The sequence below is a fragment of the Pan paniscus genome, chromosome 16 (genome assembly GCF_029289425.2).
Source record: "Pan paniscus chromosome 16, NHGRI_mPanPan1-v2.0_pri, whole genome shotgun sequence".
Taxonomy (NCBI): Eukaryota; Metazoa; Chordata; class Mammalia; order Primates; family Hominidae; genus Pan; species Pan paniscus.
Window position 1 is genome coordinate 46175001 of NC_073265.2, and position 16124 is coordinate 46191124.

The 16124-nt window shown below is 41.3% G+C and overlaps 2 protein-coding genes across 7 annotated transcripts in view; both read left to right on the forward strand.

Moving 5' to 3' along the window:
- The first annotated feature begins 3871 nt into the window (after positions 1–3871).
- LOC134729076 (putative uncharacterized protein MGC34800) lies at positions 3872–4234 on the forward strand. The gene has a single exon (XM_063596676.1). It carries the CDS (start codon positions 3872–3874, stop codon positions 4232–4234), a length of 363 nt encoding a protein of 120 aa, XP_063452746.1.
- The window catches only part of TCF12 (transcription factor 12), a 371464-nt gene continuing 359482 nt past the window's right edge, over positions 4143–16124 (forward strand). For 2 of the 6 annotated variants that reach the window (XM_003827877.8, XM_008953204.7), the window contains exons 1-3: positions 4143–4565; positions 5551–5647; positions 6679–6751. In XM_003827877.8, coding sequence (XP_003827925.1) covers positions 5573–5647; positions 6679–6751 — 148 coding nt within the window. In that variant the 5' untranslated portion in view covers positions 4143–4565; positions 5551–5572. Of the gene's footprint in view, positions 4566–4617; positions 4888–5550; positions 5648–6678; positions 6752–16124 lie in introns of those variants that run through there. The other 4 variants (XM_003827878.7, XM_008953203.7, XM_034938824.3 and 1 more) reach the window with 2 other exon arrangements.

Sequence of the window (16124 nt, forward strand, 5' to 3'; positions counted from 1 at the left end):
ACTGCACCTGGCCAGTTATTCTCCTATAGAGCAGAAAGCTACCATACGGTCTACTAGCCGTCAACCTCGGATCTTAGTGGATAACGTTAGGAGGCCAGTCACTTCATCCAGAGAGTAATTTACTACCCCCACTAAACACCTGACTTGATTCTCTTCTCTCTCTCCTTCTCCTCTTAGCTTCCTAGAATACTTGTCTTCTAAAAAGGGTCCAAGGTTAAGTCAATCTGCCAAGGAAGCAAAAAGCCCATTGCTTTAGCTACTTTTCCTTTTGACTATAAAGGTTTCTCTGGGCAACTCTGGTGTCCCATAAAATATGCATATGTGTGTTCAAGGATGAAGTGTGTGTGTTGTGTCTGTGGGGAGGCTGAAACCATGTTGACAGAATTCCTGTGTCTGTCCAGTAGTGGATTACAGTGAATGGACAGTGAACTAAGCTCTATTAGATTGCTGGGCATCGTGGCTCATGCCTATAATCCCAGCACTTTGGGAGGCTGAGGTGAGAGGAGCACTTGAGCCCAGGAGTTTGAGACCAGCCTGGGCTATATAGTGATACCTTGTCTCTACGAAGAAAAATTTAAACATTAGCCAGGCGTAGTGGCATGCACCTGTAGTCTCAGGTATTTCAGAGGCTGAGGTGGGAGGCTCACCTAATCCCAGGAGGCAAACGTGCAGTGACCTGAGATTGTGCCACAGCACTTTAATCTGGGCAATAGAGTGAGACTCTGTCTCAAAAAAAAAATCTATTAGATTATAACTTTCTTGAGGGCAGTATGGGTTTTAGACTTTCTGTCCTGAAACATTTAACACCATGCCCGGCATGTAAGAAATGCACATTAAATACTTTTCAATATTAACTTACTGATAGGGATTAACTTATACTACACAAATAGTACTATTAATTAACACTGAATTTGTATTACTTAGTTGTTTCTCTCTGAGCTTTTCAATAAAGGCTCCTGGCCCTATCTAGATGTGTCAGCAAAGGCCCAGAAATGAGTTATAAGTGACACAAAACTCCACTTTTTATATTCTTTTTGTCTTCTATATAAGTCAGAGCTATTATAGGAGATTCACTGGTGGAAATCATTTTCTCTTATTAAAAATGACACAAGCAAAGGCTATATTATGAAAAATAACTTCATGTTATAATGTCAAATGAATGATAGCTTTAATTCCAGCTCCTCCTTTTTGGGTCTACTATGCTCTTGGCACTACGTTAGGTGCATGGTACTGACAGATGCATGTCAGTCCGAACCCTCAAGGGGTTCACAATCTAATAAGGAAAATAAATTATAAAGTAAAACTATACGGGCCATAATAGATACGAAAAACTTCACCAATCAGTCCCTAAGTAATGAGGGAGCCCCTATGACTGAAGGTTTGGGCAGACAGATATTCTTCCTCTGCACTAGTTGTGTGAGCAGGATGAGAAGAGAATCTTGAAAACAGCATGAATCCAACATGTGGGATCACATACCTTCTCCTTCCGCAAGATTTCTTTCTACTGTGGAGCCATAGAATGTTATCACAGTGCTATGGTTTGAATGTGTCTCCCAAAGTTCATGTGTTGAAAACTTAACCCCCAATGCAACAGTGTTGAGAAGTGGGACCTTTAAGAGGAACTTCTAAGAGGGTAGAGCCCTCATGAATGGATTACTCTCTATTGTGTGTGCTCACTTGCCACGGGATAACACGGCAAGAAGGCCCTCTAGAGATGCCAGTGCCATGCTCTTGGACTTACCGGGCTCCAGAACCATAAGCCAAATAAACTTCTTTATAAATCACTTTATAAATCACTCAGTCTATGGTATTCTGTTAGCAGTAGGAGAAAATGAACTAAAACACATGGGAATGGGGCCTTAAAAATGATCTAATCAGACTTCCTACCTGACGTTTATGTCTTTGCTACTAAAAAAATGGTCATTGGGGTGGTACTGTGTAGACCACACTAGAGTACAGACAACAGAAAATTCGAATCCTATTGGTCTAATCAGTGAAGATAGACCTGAATTCAGAAGTTGCTTGATTCAGAGCCTCAAAAATGTCACCAAAGCCAGGCACGGTGGCTCACGCCTGTAATCCCAGCCCTTTGGGAGCCTGAGGAGGGCAGATCACTTGAGGTCAGGAATTCCAGACCAGCCTGGCCAACATGGTGAAACCACGACTCTACTAAAAAAATAAAAAATTAGTTGGGCATGGTGGCACGCACCTGTAATCCCTGCTATTTGGGAGGCTGAGGCAGGAGAATCGCTTGAACCTGGGAGGCGGAGGTTGCAGTGAGCCGAGATCCTGCCACCACACTCCAGCCTGGTGACAGAGCCAGACTACATCTCAAAAAAAAAAAAAAAAAAAAAGTCACCAAAGATCAGATCTCTATGTATGTTTGTTTTCTTGATGTCTTCTTTATTTTAACCCGGCTAGACTTGTATTTGGAAGATGGCTACCCACCATCCAGGGGACCCGTTTTTTTGAGGACATGCAGAAAGAATGGGTTACCTCTGAAGCACTCTCAGAAAATGAAAGAAAAACTTTTCCCAACAAAGACCAGGAAATTGCTCCTCTCATTGGCCCAAATATGTTACGCTCATTGCCAGCCAATAACTGTGGCAGGGAATGGGATTCTGCTGATTTAGGTTGGAATTATGCTACGTTGCTTAGATTGGGACCACATGCCCCTGTAAGTAGGCAGAGCAGGGATGTGACTAAGAACTGGGCTTGTTTACCAAGATAAGGAAGAGTGGATACTGGGGAGTCTAGGCCACCATAAGTTTCAGGTACAGCCAATGCAAAGCCTTGGAAATCCACCTGACAGCTCCGGTTGTACCGTCCGCCCTCCGTATCTGGGGTTTCCAAATTCCGGGATTCAATCAACTGAAAACAAAAAATGTAGTTAGGCTTACCAGGCCTGAAAATACATGAAAATATAGAGCCTAAAATATAGCCTGAAAACGTACTGAAAATATAGAGATTTCTTTGGATGATTATTTCCTAAATACACCTTAACAACTATTCACATAGCATTTGCATTGTATTAGGTTTTATAAGTAATCTAGAGATGATTTAAAGTATATGGGGAAATACACCATTTTTATGTAAGAGACTTGAACGTCTTAGAAAATCCAGAGTCTGCGAACCAATCCCACGGATATAGAGACAACTGTACTAACTACAGTAATGGCATATGGTAGCTGAATCTACCTCTCTTTCCATCCCAGTCCGGAATCCAAAGGCTCCTTCTTGCCATGTTGTCCTCGGGCGTTGGCTGCTTCCTCCCATTTGTTACTTTGGAAGTGTCTTCTTTCCTCAGTGTTTCTTCTGCGTGGGCCTTACCGGTCTTTACTGCACTCACTTACCTAAGAGGCAAAACACTGGCTGCCATTCAAGAAAATCTCACTTCAGCCCAGAATCGAAGAACTGGGGCTTCTTTTGTCTTCTTTCTACTCTGGGGCTTCTTTGAGGCCAAGTTCAGAACTTGTGCACAAGACAGTGGCTGTGTGGCAGAGCCACCCAGGGCTGTCTCCGTTAGATGAAGAGACTGGCTTGATCCATTCCCAAGAACTAGTCCCACGTGCAGTTCGGTGGCTCCGAATGGGATTTGGGTGCGAGGGGGTGATTGGAGATGTGGGGTCTGGGTGAGTGGGGTATTTGAGAACCTGAAGCTCACAAGGCTTTGTCTGGTTTGAGGGACGTTTTGCCCTTTCTCCCGCATTCGGCTCCGCATCGAATCTGACCGGCCGCGCCTACTCTCGGAACGGCCGAGGAGGATGGGTCTCCCGTCCCCACACGCGCGGTGTCTGCGCCGACTGCAGCCCTCCTGGACGGGAGCCTCTGGGCCCAGCTTAGGGTGGCGTCCAGCGTGACCTACTCGGGAATGGCAGCCTTCAGTGTCCTGCGGCCTCGGGTTCCGGGAAGCTCGGGGACCGGGGCAGCGGATCCAGATGCTTCCACAGCTGTGTCTCCGTCGCTCCGCTTCGGGGGCCGAGAACCAGCAAGACCAACGCGAGGAGGCGCCACGGTGCCTGCCACCCCGCTCCCAGGAGGCCCGGACGAGGCTTCGTCGGCGAGCGGTCGGGGCCTGCTTCTCGAGGTGCCTGCGAGCGCCTCATGCCCCTCCCCACCGGCCCCAACTCCGTCCCGCCTCACCCGACCGCGGGCTTTGTCCACCCGCCGCGGTGCGGCTCCTCCCAGTCCCCGCCAGCTCCTCCCCGCCCCCTCTGCCGGCCCCACTTCCTAGGCGGCGGAGCGGGTCGGGGAGGGAAGGGTTAACCCGCGGCTCTTCCCGGCGCGGAGGGATCCGGAGGCGAGCAGAGCGCGGTGGTGAGGCCGCCTCAGCGAAAAAAATGTCCGCCTGAAGAGACCCACAAGTTCTATTCGGGGGGACCGACAGCCCGCCCCGGGAGGAAGGGGCGGCCAGGCCCGAAAGCCGCCTCCCCCTCCCAGACCCGAGAGCTCGTGCGGGGCAAAGTGAACCGAGCCGCTGGGCGGTGCAAGGGGAAGCCCAAGCCCGTTCTCCCGGCCAAAGTGAACTTTAATCGGGGTGGTTGGATGCGGAGACGGGGCGGCAGGTAATTGCGGGCTAGCGAGCGGGAGTGGGGCGGCGCGGCGGGGCCGGGGGCTGCGGGGCGCCGCCGCGTCCCTGCCGGAGCGGGGGCGCCCCCGTCCCCCGCCTCAACTCCGCGCCCCTTTGTACAGCGCCAAACCCGGGGTCCCCTCCAAGTTGGGGAGCGGAGTGGGGGCGGAGGCTCGAGTCGCGGGCGCTCAGGCCCGCTGGCGGCGCGCTCGGCCTGTGCGCCCCGTTCGGCGCCCGACTCGGGCCGGCGCCCAGGCTCCGGGGCGCGCGGGAGATCGGGCGGCTTCGGCCGCGGAGCCAGGCTCATTGTTCGGCAGGTCCGGGGCAGGGCAGCAAAAGTGGGAGGAGGCCGAGCCTGGGGAGGAGGACGCCGGCCGAGAGCGAGACTAGTTGTCGGGGTTTCTGTTTTCTGTTTCAAAACGCCCCTTGGATGAGCTGGGGGTGCTTTCCGACTCCCTGGGCCCGCCGGGGACGTCCGGGCGGCGGCGGCCGCAGACGCGGGCCTGCGAGCGGCGCGTTCCCTGCAACTTGTCAGTTCTATTGTTGCCGAGCGAGTGAGTCACTTCGCATCTCCGCTCGCCGCCGCTGCGCTCGCTGGACGCCGAATTGCCCCTCACCCCGCTCCTCGAGACCCCAGTCGCGGCCGGGCCCGGCGCGCGGAGCACCCGGCGGCGGCGCGGAGCAGGGGGCGCCGAGGAGGTGGCAGAGACTGGCTCGGAAACTTGGGGGAGAGGCGGCGAGTTGCGGGAGCCGCCGCGTCGGTCTCGGGCCGCGGCGAGGAACGCGTGGATTCCGGGACCCGGCGCGGGCACTGAGCCCTCCCGCCCCTTGCTCGCGCCGCGGTGGGAGCGAGTCGGGGTCCTGGAAGTCATCCCGGCGCCCCCAGCGCTCTTGCGTAATCTTCCCCAGTACCTCTCTCTGTGCCCTCACACACTTTGGGCCTCGGTGGTCTCTCGCTGAGCCCGTTTCCTCTGCCCTAGGACCTGCTAGAAGTGGCCGAAGATGAATCCCCAGCAACAACGCATGGCCGCTATAGGGACCGACAAGGAGCTGAGCGACCTACTGGACTTCAGTGCGGTATGAGAGCTTTCCACGGCATCTTGGGGTTCTGCTGAGGTTTTTGTTTGTTTGTTTGTTTCCTTTAAATAAAGGGTGAGGGGAAGCAACGTGGAGACTAGGCAGCGTGAACTCCATCTGCTTTCTGCTTAAGCAGTAGTTCTCAGGGCTGGAGTCCAGCTCCCCCAAGTTGGACACCTGAACTTTGATGTAATGTCTAGACTTGCACATTTAAAACTTTAATGCCAGAGGGGTCATTTGATTTAACCAGTTAAAAGGAGAACAATGTAATTATGAGCTTTGGTTGAGTCACCCTCCCACCCCGATGATTATTGGGGATCTTGTACTTTATATGAAAAAGTGTTGTTTTTTTCTTCAGTACTCCTCACCATTTTCCTCTCCAGTATCAGATGTAGTTTATGGTACCTGAAAGATGTCAGCGACAAGAAAAGTAGTCCAGAGCTAGAATTTCGAGGCTTCTGAAACAGAGTACTTTTATTTTATACACACACACGTGTGTGTGTGTGTGTGTGTGTATTATGTTCTTAACATGGGAAATGACTTAAAAACATCAACTGAAACTTAAGGGCCCACTGCTTTTATTTTTAATGGGTTTAATTCCTTTATTAACTGCTGTTAGGAGGCAGCACCTATACCTGCTTTATACAATTCAGTTATAATCCTTACTGTATGTAGTAATTTAATTGGCCATAATTCTGACTGTGTATATTAAGATGTAATGTAAATGTAATGAAATTCACTTAGTTCCACAGTAAAGATCATGTGTAATACTATACTGTTTAAACTTAATAATCTTGGACTCTTCCATGTAAATGATCGGGTCTTCAGAACAAAATGTAACCATTATTTCCAATTAATTAGGAAATAGTATCATTCAGTGTATTTGCCTCTCTGGATCTGAATGTATCCCCAATTTTATTTTAACTTCCCTCTGAAATTTAATAACTGATGGATGACTTTTGGTGGACTTTTGTTTGCAAGGAATCTAGAAGAATTTCAGGACTAACAGATATATTTGGGTTATTTTGCAGATGTTTTCCCCACCTGTTAATAGTGGGAAAACTAGACCAACTACACTGGGAAGCAGTCAATTCAGTGGATCAGGTAAGATGATGTCTTAAACTAAAGACTCATATTTTGGCGGTGTGATACATTTTAGTAGAAAAATAGAAAGCATAACATTTAAATATTATTGAATATATGTATATAAAAGGTGGAATTGAGTCAAGTGATAATTAGTAAGATTTATTAATTTTAAAAGATGACAGTTCCCTCAGAAATCTGTAGGAAATCAGTAGTTTCGTTTACAATTATTTAAAATGTTAGTGGGGTAAATTTTCAAAATGAATAGAAACTTAGATTTATTTTTAAATGATACGTATTAGATGACTGAATCCTTTCCTATATCCAGATTACATTATGATAATGTTTAGAGTAAGTTAAAGTAGATCTACACACTAGTGATCTTGTCTTTAAATTTACTTTCAATACATTTATGACTACTGTGCTCCATTTTAAAACATCCCATTTTTCTTAAGTATGCATTTTTTCTTTTTTTAACTTTTAAAAACTCATAATTTTAAAATATTTTAGAAGGACGGTCCATTCCAGTGTGCAAAAGCTGTAACTTTTTATTTAATTTAAATTTATTTCTTTGTGCTTAAGAGATGAAAAAAATAACTAAAGCCATGACAGCATCATCTTAAGAAAACCAACTGTCAAATCTCTGGGCTGAAACTCAGTAATGCCTCTTTGATGGGTGCTTTTTATTTCCCCTGGTAAAATGATAGTTGATTTCTTAAAATACTGTGAGAATAAAACATCAGAAAATAAGGTTAATTTCATAACCACCTAAACACTTTATACCACTTTACATTCTAAAAAGTTTGTTTTTAAAAATTGTATACTAATTTATTAAAATTCATTTTTAATTATGAAATTAGAGCTTATGGGGAAAGTATAGCATGTCCTTAATCATCTTAAGTGAAATGAAGGCATTTTTTGGATTTTAAGTAGGTTAAAGACTAGTATTATTCTTGATCAAAAGGACATCATGAAACGATAGGCAAGTCCCAACTCGTCTCTCACCTCCTTCCTTTTACTGGTAATCATTTGAAAATTGTTACTTTTTGGGGAGGGGGGAGAAAATTTAATAATTTTAAAGTTGTAGAAGATGGCTGTATTTCTTTACTGGTGTTGATACATCTCATTTTTGCAACTAATAATTCATTCTCAGGAACCTTCAGATTTACTTTGAGTAATGCATAGTAGATGATGCTTAGTATTTTTAAAAAATGAGTCTTGATATTACTGTTGCCTACTGTTCCAGCTTAAGTTATGGTAAATATATATAACTGGACAGTCACTGATACAATAACATGAACTCCAGGAACTTGCTGTTAGAAGTGCATTCTATTTTTAGAATAAAGGCAATTACATTTATTTCACTTTTTAAACTTAAGAAGGATTTATGTAGTCTGTGAAATTAAAAAGTATATATGTGAACTGGGATATAGATTATAAGCATGGCATTGGAGCAGTTTTTGGACTTCAGTACGTTGCATTGCACAAAGAAAAAATTATTTTTCTACATTGCGAATGGTCACCATATTTGATTATTTGGAGTAGGAACTTTTAGTTTTAAAAGTTAGATTTGTTATCCATTGAAAGGTTTGAACTTATACACCTATATTCAGTGGACTTAGCAATATTTATCTGTGTGTTTTGTTTTAAATGCTACAAAAAATTGTAATAAAAAAGCTGTGACTTTTAATTAGTGAATGGATTTGAATTTGGGGAAGAGAAAATGCCATGTGATTTTTTTTCAAATCAAGATGTACTGGTAGATATAATTTTTCTGTGGCCATTTCTTAAAGGGAATGTCTAAAAGAAATTGGTATAGTAACATTATTTTACTTATTTTATATTTATATACCTTATTGACATTTGAATAACCTTCTGCCCTGATTTCAAAGGATATTATGTAATACACTCTAATGCCTATGTATTTGCAGCTATTAAGGAGCTAAAGATCTGACTTTCCTTTTGAAGAGCTGCTGTAGTAAAGATTAGGGTTTTTTGTTTGTTTTCTGTTTTGTCTTTGGAGTAACATTTATAAAAACCTCATGCCATTTGACTTATGAAAACTAGAGTTTATAGTCAGGTATTGTAATTTCCTTTCTTATTTGTCCTTTTTGAGGAAGACTCAATTTCACAGTGGGCTGTTTTTGAGAAACGATATATAATACTTTCAGAAACTTTTTTAGCTGAAAGAATATATACTATAGTGTGTGATGTTATCTTTAATCTTATTCCTGAAGCAAAACAAATAACTCATCATAGCTGAGTTATTTGAGTGTCGGAAGTCACTCTGGAAAAGATAAAGGTGTGTTTACTACTACTAATTTGTCTTGAGGATCTGTTATGTTATTCCTTCATCAGGGTGTTAAAATTTTCTTCACATTATGGTGAGAGTGAATTTGTTCACTTGGTATGATAGGCTCTGTGAAGTGTTCCTAAAGTGACCTTGAGAGAAACTTTTCTTTCTGTAGGAGTGAAAGGTCAGGCACTCTAATTAGGGCAGTGTATAGAAACAAAGGGCAGTGTGTAGAAGGAAAGTTTGTTAAAAGGATTGACAAAATGGAAATGGTTCAGATGTTTAAATCCATGTCCTCAACTTCGGGGTTTGAGTGTGTATGTCTAGATTGTGATTTTGGGTTAGTTCTTAGTAGATTGTTTGTATGATATCTGAAAATTTCCTTTGTTTTTGAATCCAAGTAGTAAGGGATGTTGTCATTTTAAGCCATCTGTAGATATTGAGCATCTCTCTGGTATTTCTATCTAGAATGTCATTTTAACTATTAAGTAAAGCTTCACTTTTTCTTATTGAATTCAGACGTTTGTAACAGTATAGTTTCTTTTTGCCCAAAATTTTCAGAGATAATTGTAGGAAGTATTTTCTGGCTCTTAATTTTTAAAAAGGAATACAGTTTTTCATTTTTCAGTTACTGATCTTTTTTTGTGGGGCGGGGGGTTATTTTTAGATGTACTTACAGGCTTTTTGAAAATATTGACATAGGGCCACAAAAATGAATTCTCATTAAATTACTCTTCAGTATTTCTATTTTTAGATAGTTGTAGATTCATATGCAGTTGTAAGAAACTATACAGAGATTCTATATACCCTTTACCCAGTTTCCTGCAATAATAGCACCTTGAAAAATTAGTACAGTATCACAGCTAGGTTATTGATAGTGATACAGTCAAGATGCAAAAACTGTTCTGTCACCACAGGAATTCTTGGTGTTGGCCTTTTGTAACTGCATCCACTTTTCAAGTAATTAAAAAAAATGGTAAGATTACTAAATGCCTTCTTTCCCTGTTAAACGTGGAGTAAGCTTTTCAAATTGCCATAGCATGACTTGAACATATCAAGAACAAAATCAAGAGAAAACCAAAATTGTACCACTGTAGGTTTTTACTGAACTGTGATAGAAATAGGAATGGTGATTTTAGAGAGGAAACCAGGTTTGACCTTTCACTTAAGGTATTTTAAGGTTATGAGTAGGGTGTGGTTCATATTATGTACATATTAGTGTTGAAATTTATAATAGCTATAATTTGTAGTAAATACATACTTGTTAATATTGAGCCATGTTAGACATTTGTTTCAGGTAAGCTGTAGTTATTAATGAGAGTAACCACAGAGTCAGCAGGTGTGTGGGGAAAAATATACTTTAGGACAAATATGGTCTGCTATTAAGTTGCTCATTTAAGGTAAAAGGTAGCAAGGGAGTCTTTTAGAGAAAACCTGTGTATGAAAACTCAAACTTGGAAAACATAAAAATTAGAGACAAGATTACAACCATGAGTATTGTATACTTTTCAGGACAATTCCTGAACAGTTGAAAAACAAGGTCGGATGTGGTGGCTCATGCCTGTAATCCCAGCACTTTGGGAGGCCGAGGTGGGTGGATCACATGAGGTCAGGAGTTTGAGACCAGCCTGGCCAACATGGTGAAACCCTATTTCTACTACTAATAAAAAAAACTTGCTGGGTGTGATGGTGGGCACCTGTAATCCCAGCTACTCAGGAGGCTGGGGTGGGAGAATTGCTTGAACCTGGGAGGCAGAGGTTGCAGTGACCTGAGATGGCGCCGCCACTGTACTCCAGTCTTGGCAACAGAGTGAGACTCTGTCTCCAAAAACAAAAAAAACCACAAACAAATGGTGTCCACCGCCCCCCCGCCCCCCGCCCCGACCCCGTAGTCATTGCTTATAATGGATTTGAAAAACAATTTGATTAGATCATAACATTTTAGGGGCTTGTTTATTATATATAGTGAGGCATACCTACAATTACTGTTTTTGTTTTCATTAGCCATTTAAACACAAATTCAAGTTTCTGTCTTCAAGGTATCCTTTGCTATATCTTTGAGTTTTTAAACAAGCCTTTTGAAATGAGAAGATAAAGATGAAGATATCCAACCTTGACTATAAACAACTTTCAAATTTTATACTTAATTGGGCAATAAACAATGCTGTCTTATTAAAGCCATATAGTCTTTTCTGCTCTTAAACAATTGGTAGTCTTTTCCTGGAATGTCATTGCCTGCCTAGTGTTGTCAAAGACTTGGGTAATCTTGCTGAAAGAAAGTAAAAGTAGCACTATTAGAAAGGCTCTCCTGAAAAAGAAAAAAAAGTGCTATTTGTGGACAATGTGTGGAATGCCTTTTTAAAAGATCATTTAATAAGACTGCTTTTGGGTATCACTTGAAAGTATGTTTATGGATGGGAATGTTGAAATTGCAAATCTAAATTGTTTGTGTTTAGGGAAGATAATGAGAAGACAAACACTTAAATATATTCAAAAGACTAATGAATGACAGTCTGCTTTGTTAAATAGTTGTGCCGTAAGTATCTCATTTTTATCAGTTAACTATTTAGTATCTACCTATGCATTCTTCTAGCAGTTTTTGGGAAGATGAGAAATGGAGAAGGTCATTGCTCAGAAAAAGTGGAGACATTTCGTTGGCGTGGTGGCTCACGCCTGTAATCACAGCGTTTTGGGAGGCTGAGGCAGGCAGATCACTTGAGGCCAGGAGTTGGAGACCAGCCTGGCCAACGTAGCGAAACCCTGTCTCTACCAAAAATACACAAAATTAGCCAGGTGTTGTGGCTCATGCCTGTAGTCCCAGCTACTGGGGAGGCTGAGGCAGGAGAATTGCTTGAACCCAGGAGGCAGAGGTTACAGTGAGCCGAGATTGTGCCATGGCACTCCAGCCTGGGTGACAGAGGGAGACTCTGTCTCAAAAAAAAAAAAAAAAAAAGTGGAGAAATTTATTATTTTGATGGGAAGTAAAATACTGAGGTAAACTTCTCTAACATAGAAAATGTCAACAAACACACATTATTGTAGTTTAAATTGAGTCCATAAGAAAGAGGCTGTGCTGAAGAGTCAGGGAACTGGCTTAAGGAAAACTCAAAAATGTTGAGTTTAGAGTTGACTTGTGATGGAGATATGGACAATGAATTAGGGAAGAGAAGAACTGGTCTTCCAGCTGAGGAATAGCATGAGGAGAGACCTGGAAATGGGAATTTAGCTTGATCCAAGGGCCTGTACAGTTCAGAGAGAGAGAAGCTGGTTTTTATTCATCACCACTCCTTAATTCCTGGGGGAGCTCATATTTACATATTATTATCTGGAGCTGGACTACAGGTGTTCAGATCCAGAAATTACCAATGAATAGCACGGTGATCTTGGGTATGTTCCTTTACTTGTCTGCTTCTGTTTCTTAATCTATAAAACAGGACTAATAATAGTCGTTATCCTTATAAGGTTGTTAGGAGTGTTCAATGAGTTAATACATGTAAAGTTCCAAGAATAGTGCCTAGCACATAGTTAGCTGTGGTGGAGTAAATTGTTAGTGGTGAGACACTAAAATAAGGAAGGCATTTATTTACTTTGGAGGCCTTTATGCTAATCTAGGATGAGCTGGTGAAGGGTTAGATTTGGTGTTAGTGTAGGGAATAGGAAGGAAAAATACCAGAAGTAAAGGATTGTTAGAATTTGAGGGATTGGCTTTCTGTAGGTAAGAGAAATGACTCAAGATTGCAGTTCTGACATAATTGGAGGATAGTAGTGCTGGAGGTAGTAAAGATGCTGAATTGTTTTTTGCATTTTATATTTCACATGACCTGGGACTCTTCTGGCTAATTTGGAGATTTATGAGGGAAGCATGCTCGGTAAAGATGTTGGTTAAAAAGAAGACCCATCTTTTTTCTGCATATAAAGTTAATACATAGTCATAATTGAAAAGAAAATTAGAGAACAGAAAAAGCAAAAGGGGAAAAATTAGCTTTATTTCAGTATCCAGAGAAAATTGATTTATTTCCTTTTTGTCTTTTTTTCTTATAGTTCTGTTTGCAAAGCTGGTAACTTAATGTTAGTTCATTTATGTCCTGTTTTTTGTTTCACTTAATCTTCTACCATTAACATTTTCTCCTGTTATTAACTTGGCTTAAAATAGTTGCATGCTCTTAAATGGAATGAATATAGCATAACTTAACAAATCCATTCTTTTATTACTTGGCCTTTATGGATTTTTGTTAATTTGCTTTTTGATATGATAAATAATGTGGTACTGACCACCTTTTTGTGTATGTATATGTTTTTGCCCACATTCTGATTTCTTTTGGTTAGGAGATGCAAATTTTGTTTTTTGTGCCTACAAGTTAATAATTAAAGCTAACGAATTCCCTTAGGGAAATGAACACAGAGGGAGATAAATTATCAGGCCAGGGATTGATGTTAATGGTGGAATTACATGTATAAAATTAGTGACTTTGGTTGATTATTTAATGTAATAATACAAAATTTTATTAGTATGTGAATGGAATGCATTATGACATTTGGAGCACATTTGTGCTTGTATACAAATGTGTTGTGTGGTGACTGGAGGGAATTCCTGTCATTCTTTGACCTGTGCTTATAGAAATGGAGTGGAGTCTAACTGGAGTCTTGTCAGTGAGAGAGCCCTTGAATTCCTGACTTTTTGTGAGAGAGACAATATAGTGTAGCGGAAAGAATTGGGCTCAGGAGCCAGACAACTGGATTGGAATCGATGACTTGCAGCTTACTAGCTGGATGGCCTTAGGTGAGATATTTAAATAATCACAGCTATACTTTTTTCATTTGTGAAAAGTGGGTAATAATGCCCACCTACAGAATCCTTGTGAAGATTAAATAAGGTTATCTATATATTTTTTCCTATAAAGCTGCTTAAAAAATGGTAGCTGCTATTATCGTGGTACCTTGTAATTAGCATTCTCGGTAATACTAATGATTATATTAGAAATCATTATAAAGCCAGTATTATAGCTAGTGTTTATTGAACTCCTATTATATACTAGGCATTGTGATAAGCAATTTATGGGCATTATCTCATTTTACTTTGGATAAAATGAAATGTTTTGTCTGTGGTGTTGGAAGTGAGGAAATACCCCTACAAGAGCAACAAGTCAGAGTTGCTTTTAGTGCCGTAAAATTGTGTATATGAAGTCTGAGAAGTAATCAGGCATACAAGTAGTTTTGAAAAGTCATGAAGTACCCAGCAACCTTAACTTTTCTTTTTTAGTTGATTTATTCTTAATGTTATTATTTTGTCGACTATACTTTGTAGAGTGCAGAATAATGAAGAGAACGTGTATACCTTTTGAAAATCCTTTTCCATGCTTAGGCATCGCCGCCACTTGAATGTAGCATTTTGTCCATATTCTTTCTCCAGCTACTTGAAATTCTTTCTGGAGTGAGGCATAGTCTAAATAATTAAGTAAAATAAAAATTACTTGACTGGAAAGGATAGAACGCCTGGGAACAGGTTGGAGAGAATGTTAAGAGTCTCTAGGGTAGAACGTCTTCACTTTTTTTCTTAATGGCAGAGAAGAAGGAACATAAACTCCCTTGGTAGCCTGAAGCAGCACGTTGCAAGTGAGTGGAAGAAATTGTATCTTAAAAATTCATGTACATTTTATTTTCTACTTGCTACCACAAACATATCTGTAGTAATTTAAATATGTTTTCATTAATCATTGAGTAAAACTGAAGTTCTAAAGTTGCATCATTTTTGGGTTATGGCATTACCTTCCTCCTGTTTTGGTTTGTATCTTTGGGGATAAGGGTCAGGGTGGAATGGAATGCTGGCCAATCCTTAATGAGAAGCCCAACTCTAGAGCATATCTTTAGCTGTATTTTTTCATGCACCTTTTCTTGCTCCTATAGAAGCCTGTAAAAAGGGATCATTACATCAGGGGGAAAAATGGTTTTGGTAGAAAGAAAACTGTTATTTTCATAAACTGAAGCACAGATAGTTTTGTTAATAACATGACTGTTATTTGAAACTTTCTTCTGTTTCCAGCCAGATCATCCTGTAATTTTTAAAGATACCCTTGACTTGAAAAGAAAATGTAATTTTTAAAGAGAGAGCTTTGGTTTTTTTTTGTTCCATGTTTAAAATGTGCTCTCATGTGTTCCAGGTTAAAAATGTGCTCTCATAAAGACCATGGTGAGTCATCCAAGCTACTGTAAGCTGCTTGGGGACTTAAAGATCACATTTAAAGATCACACAGAAAAGAAAATGCATTAGAGATTGGTTACTAATTTTTATTGCATTGGGTGGTGACTCAGGGATGAAACCTTCAAAATAATATAATAAAACAATTTGAGATAAGGTACTGGACAGAAAATACTACCTTTTTTTCCCTTAAAAAAACACTACTACCATAACTTACTGTATTTTGGTTATTAAAATTGGTATAATTTGGCCCAAGATGTCATTTTATTAGCTCTGTGGTGTTAGGAAGGTGCCTGAATTTGAACTGAGGGAGTTTCTCTAAATTTGTGGTAATCTATGGAAGATCATTCTAGTTGCCAAATGGAAGTCTCTCTGGAGGCGGCCTCCCTCAAAAGTTGTCAGTGTATTTGCTTCTGTTAGTTTTGCCTGTGAGCTATTTCCAGGCTTTAAAAATGAACAAGATTGACTCATAATTACTCTTTCATCACTTCATTGGTAGCTGATACAGTGAACACAGGTTGGACTTAATATAATCATGGCTACTCCAGTCAGTGAGTGAATGTGCTGCTGCTGTCGGCAAGAGTTGTGAATGTTGGTTGGGCATGGAAGGTATCTCTGCTGGGAGGGAATTACAGTCATCCAGCTTCTTGGTCCCAGAGGCATATGTTGTTGTTTTGAGGTGGTTGGGGATGAATAAGTGGTTGGTTTGTACCTTTGGAGCGTAAAAAATGCTAGGCTCACTTTAAACAGTAGCGTGGTTTGACCGCAGGTCAGTTTAGAAAATCTAAGCCTATATGGGCACTTGTGCCAAGGGTAAGAATCTTTGAGTTCTCCTGCAGGATCCTTTTAGGTTTTTCCTATTTGGAAACCCCACTATATCTAGCCAACTTTGTCATGTGGTCCGG

Coding starts and splice junctions, on each gene's coding strand:
- LOC134729076 (XM_063596676.1), top strand. CDS start 3,872: ATGGCAGCCTTCAGTGTCCTGCGGCCTCGGGTTCCGGGAAGCTCGGGG.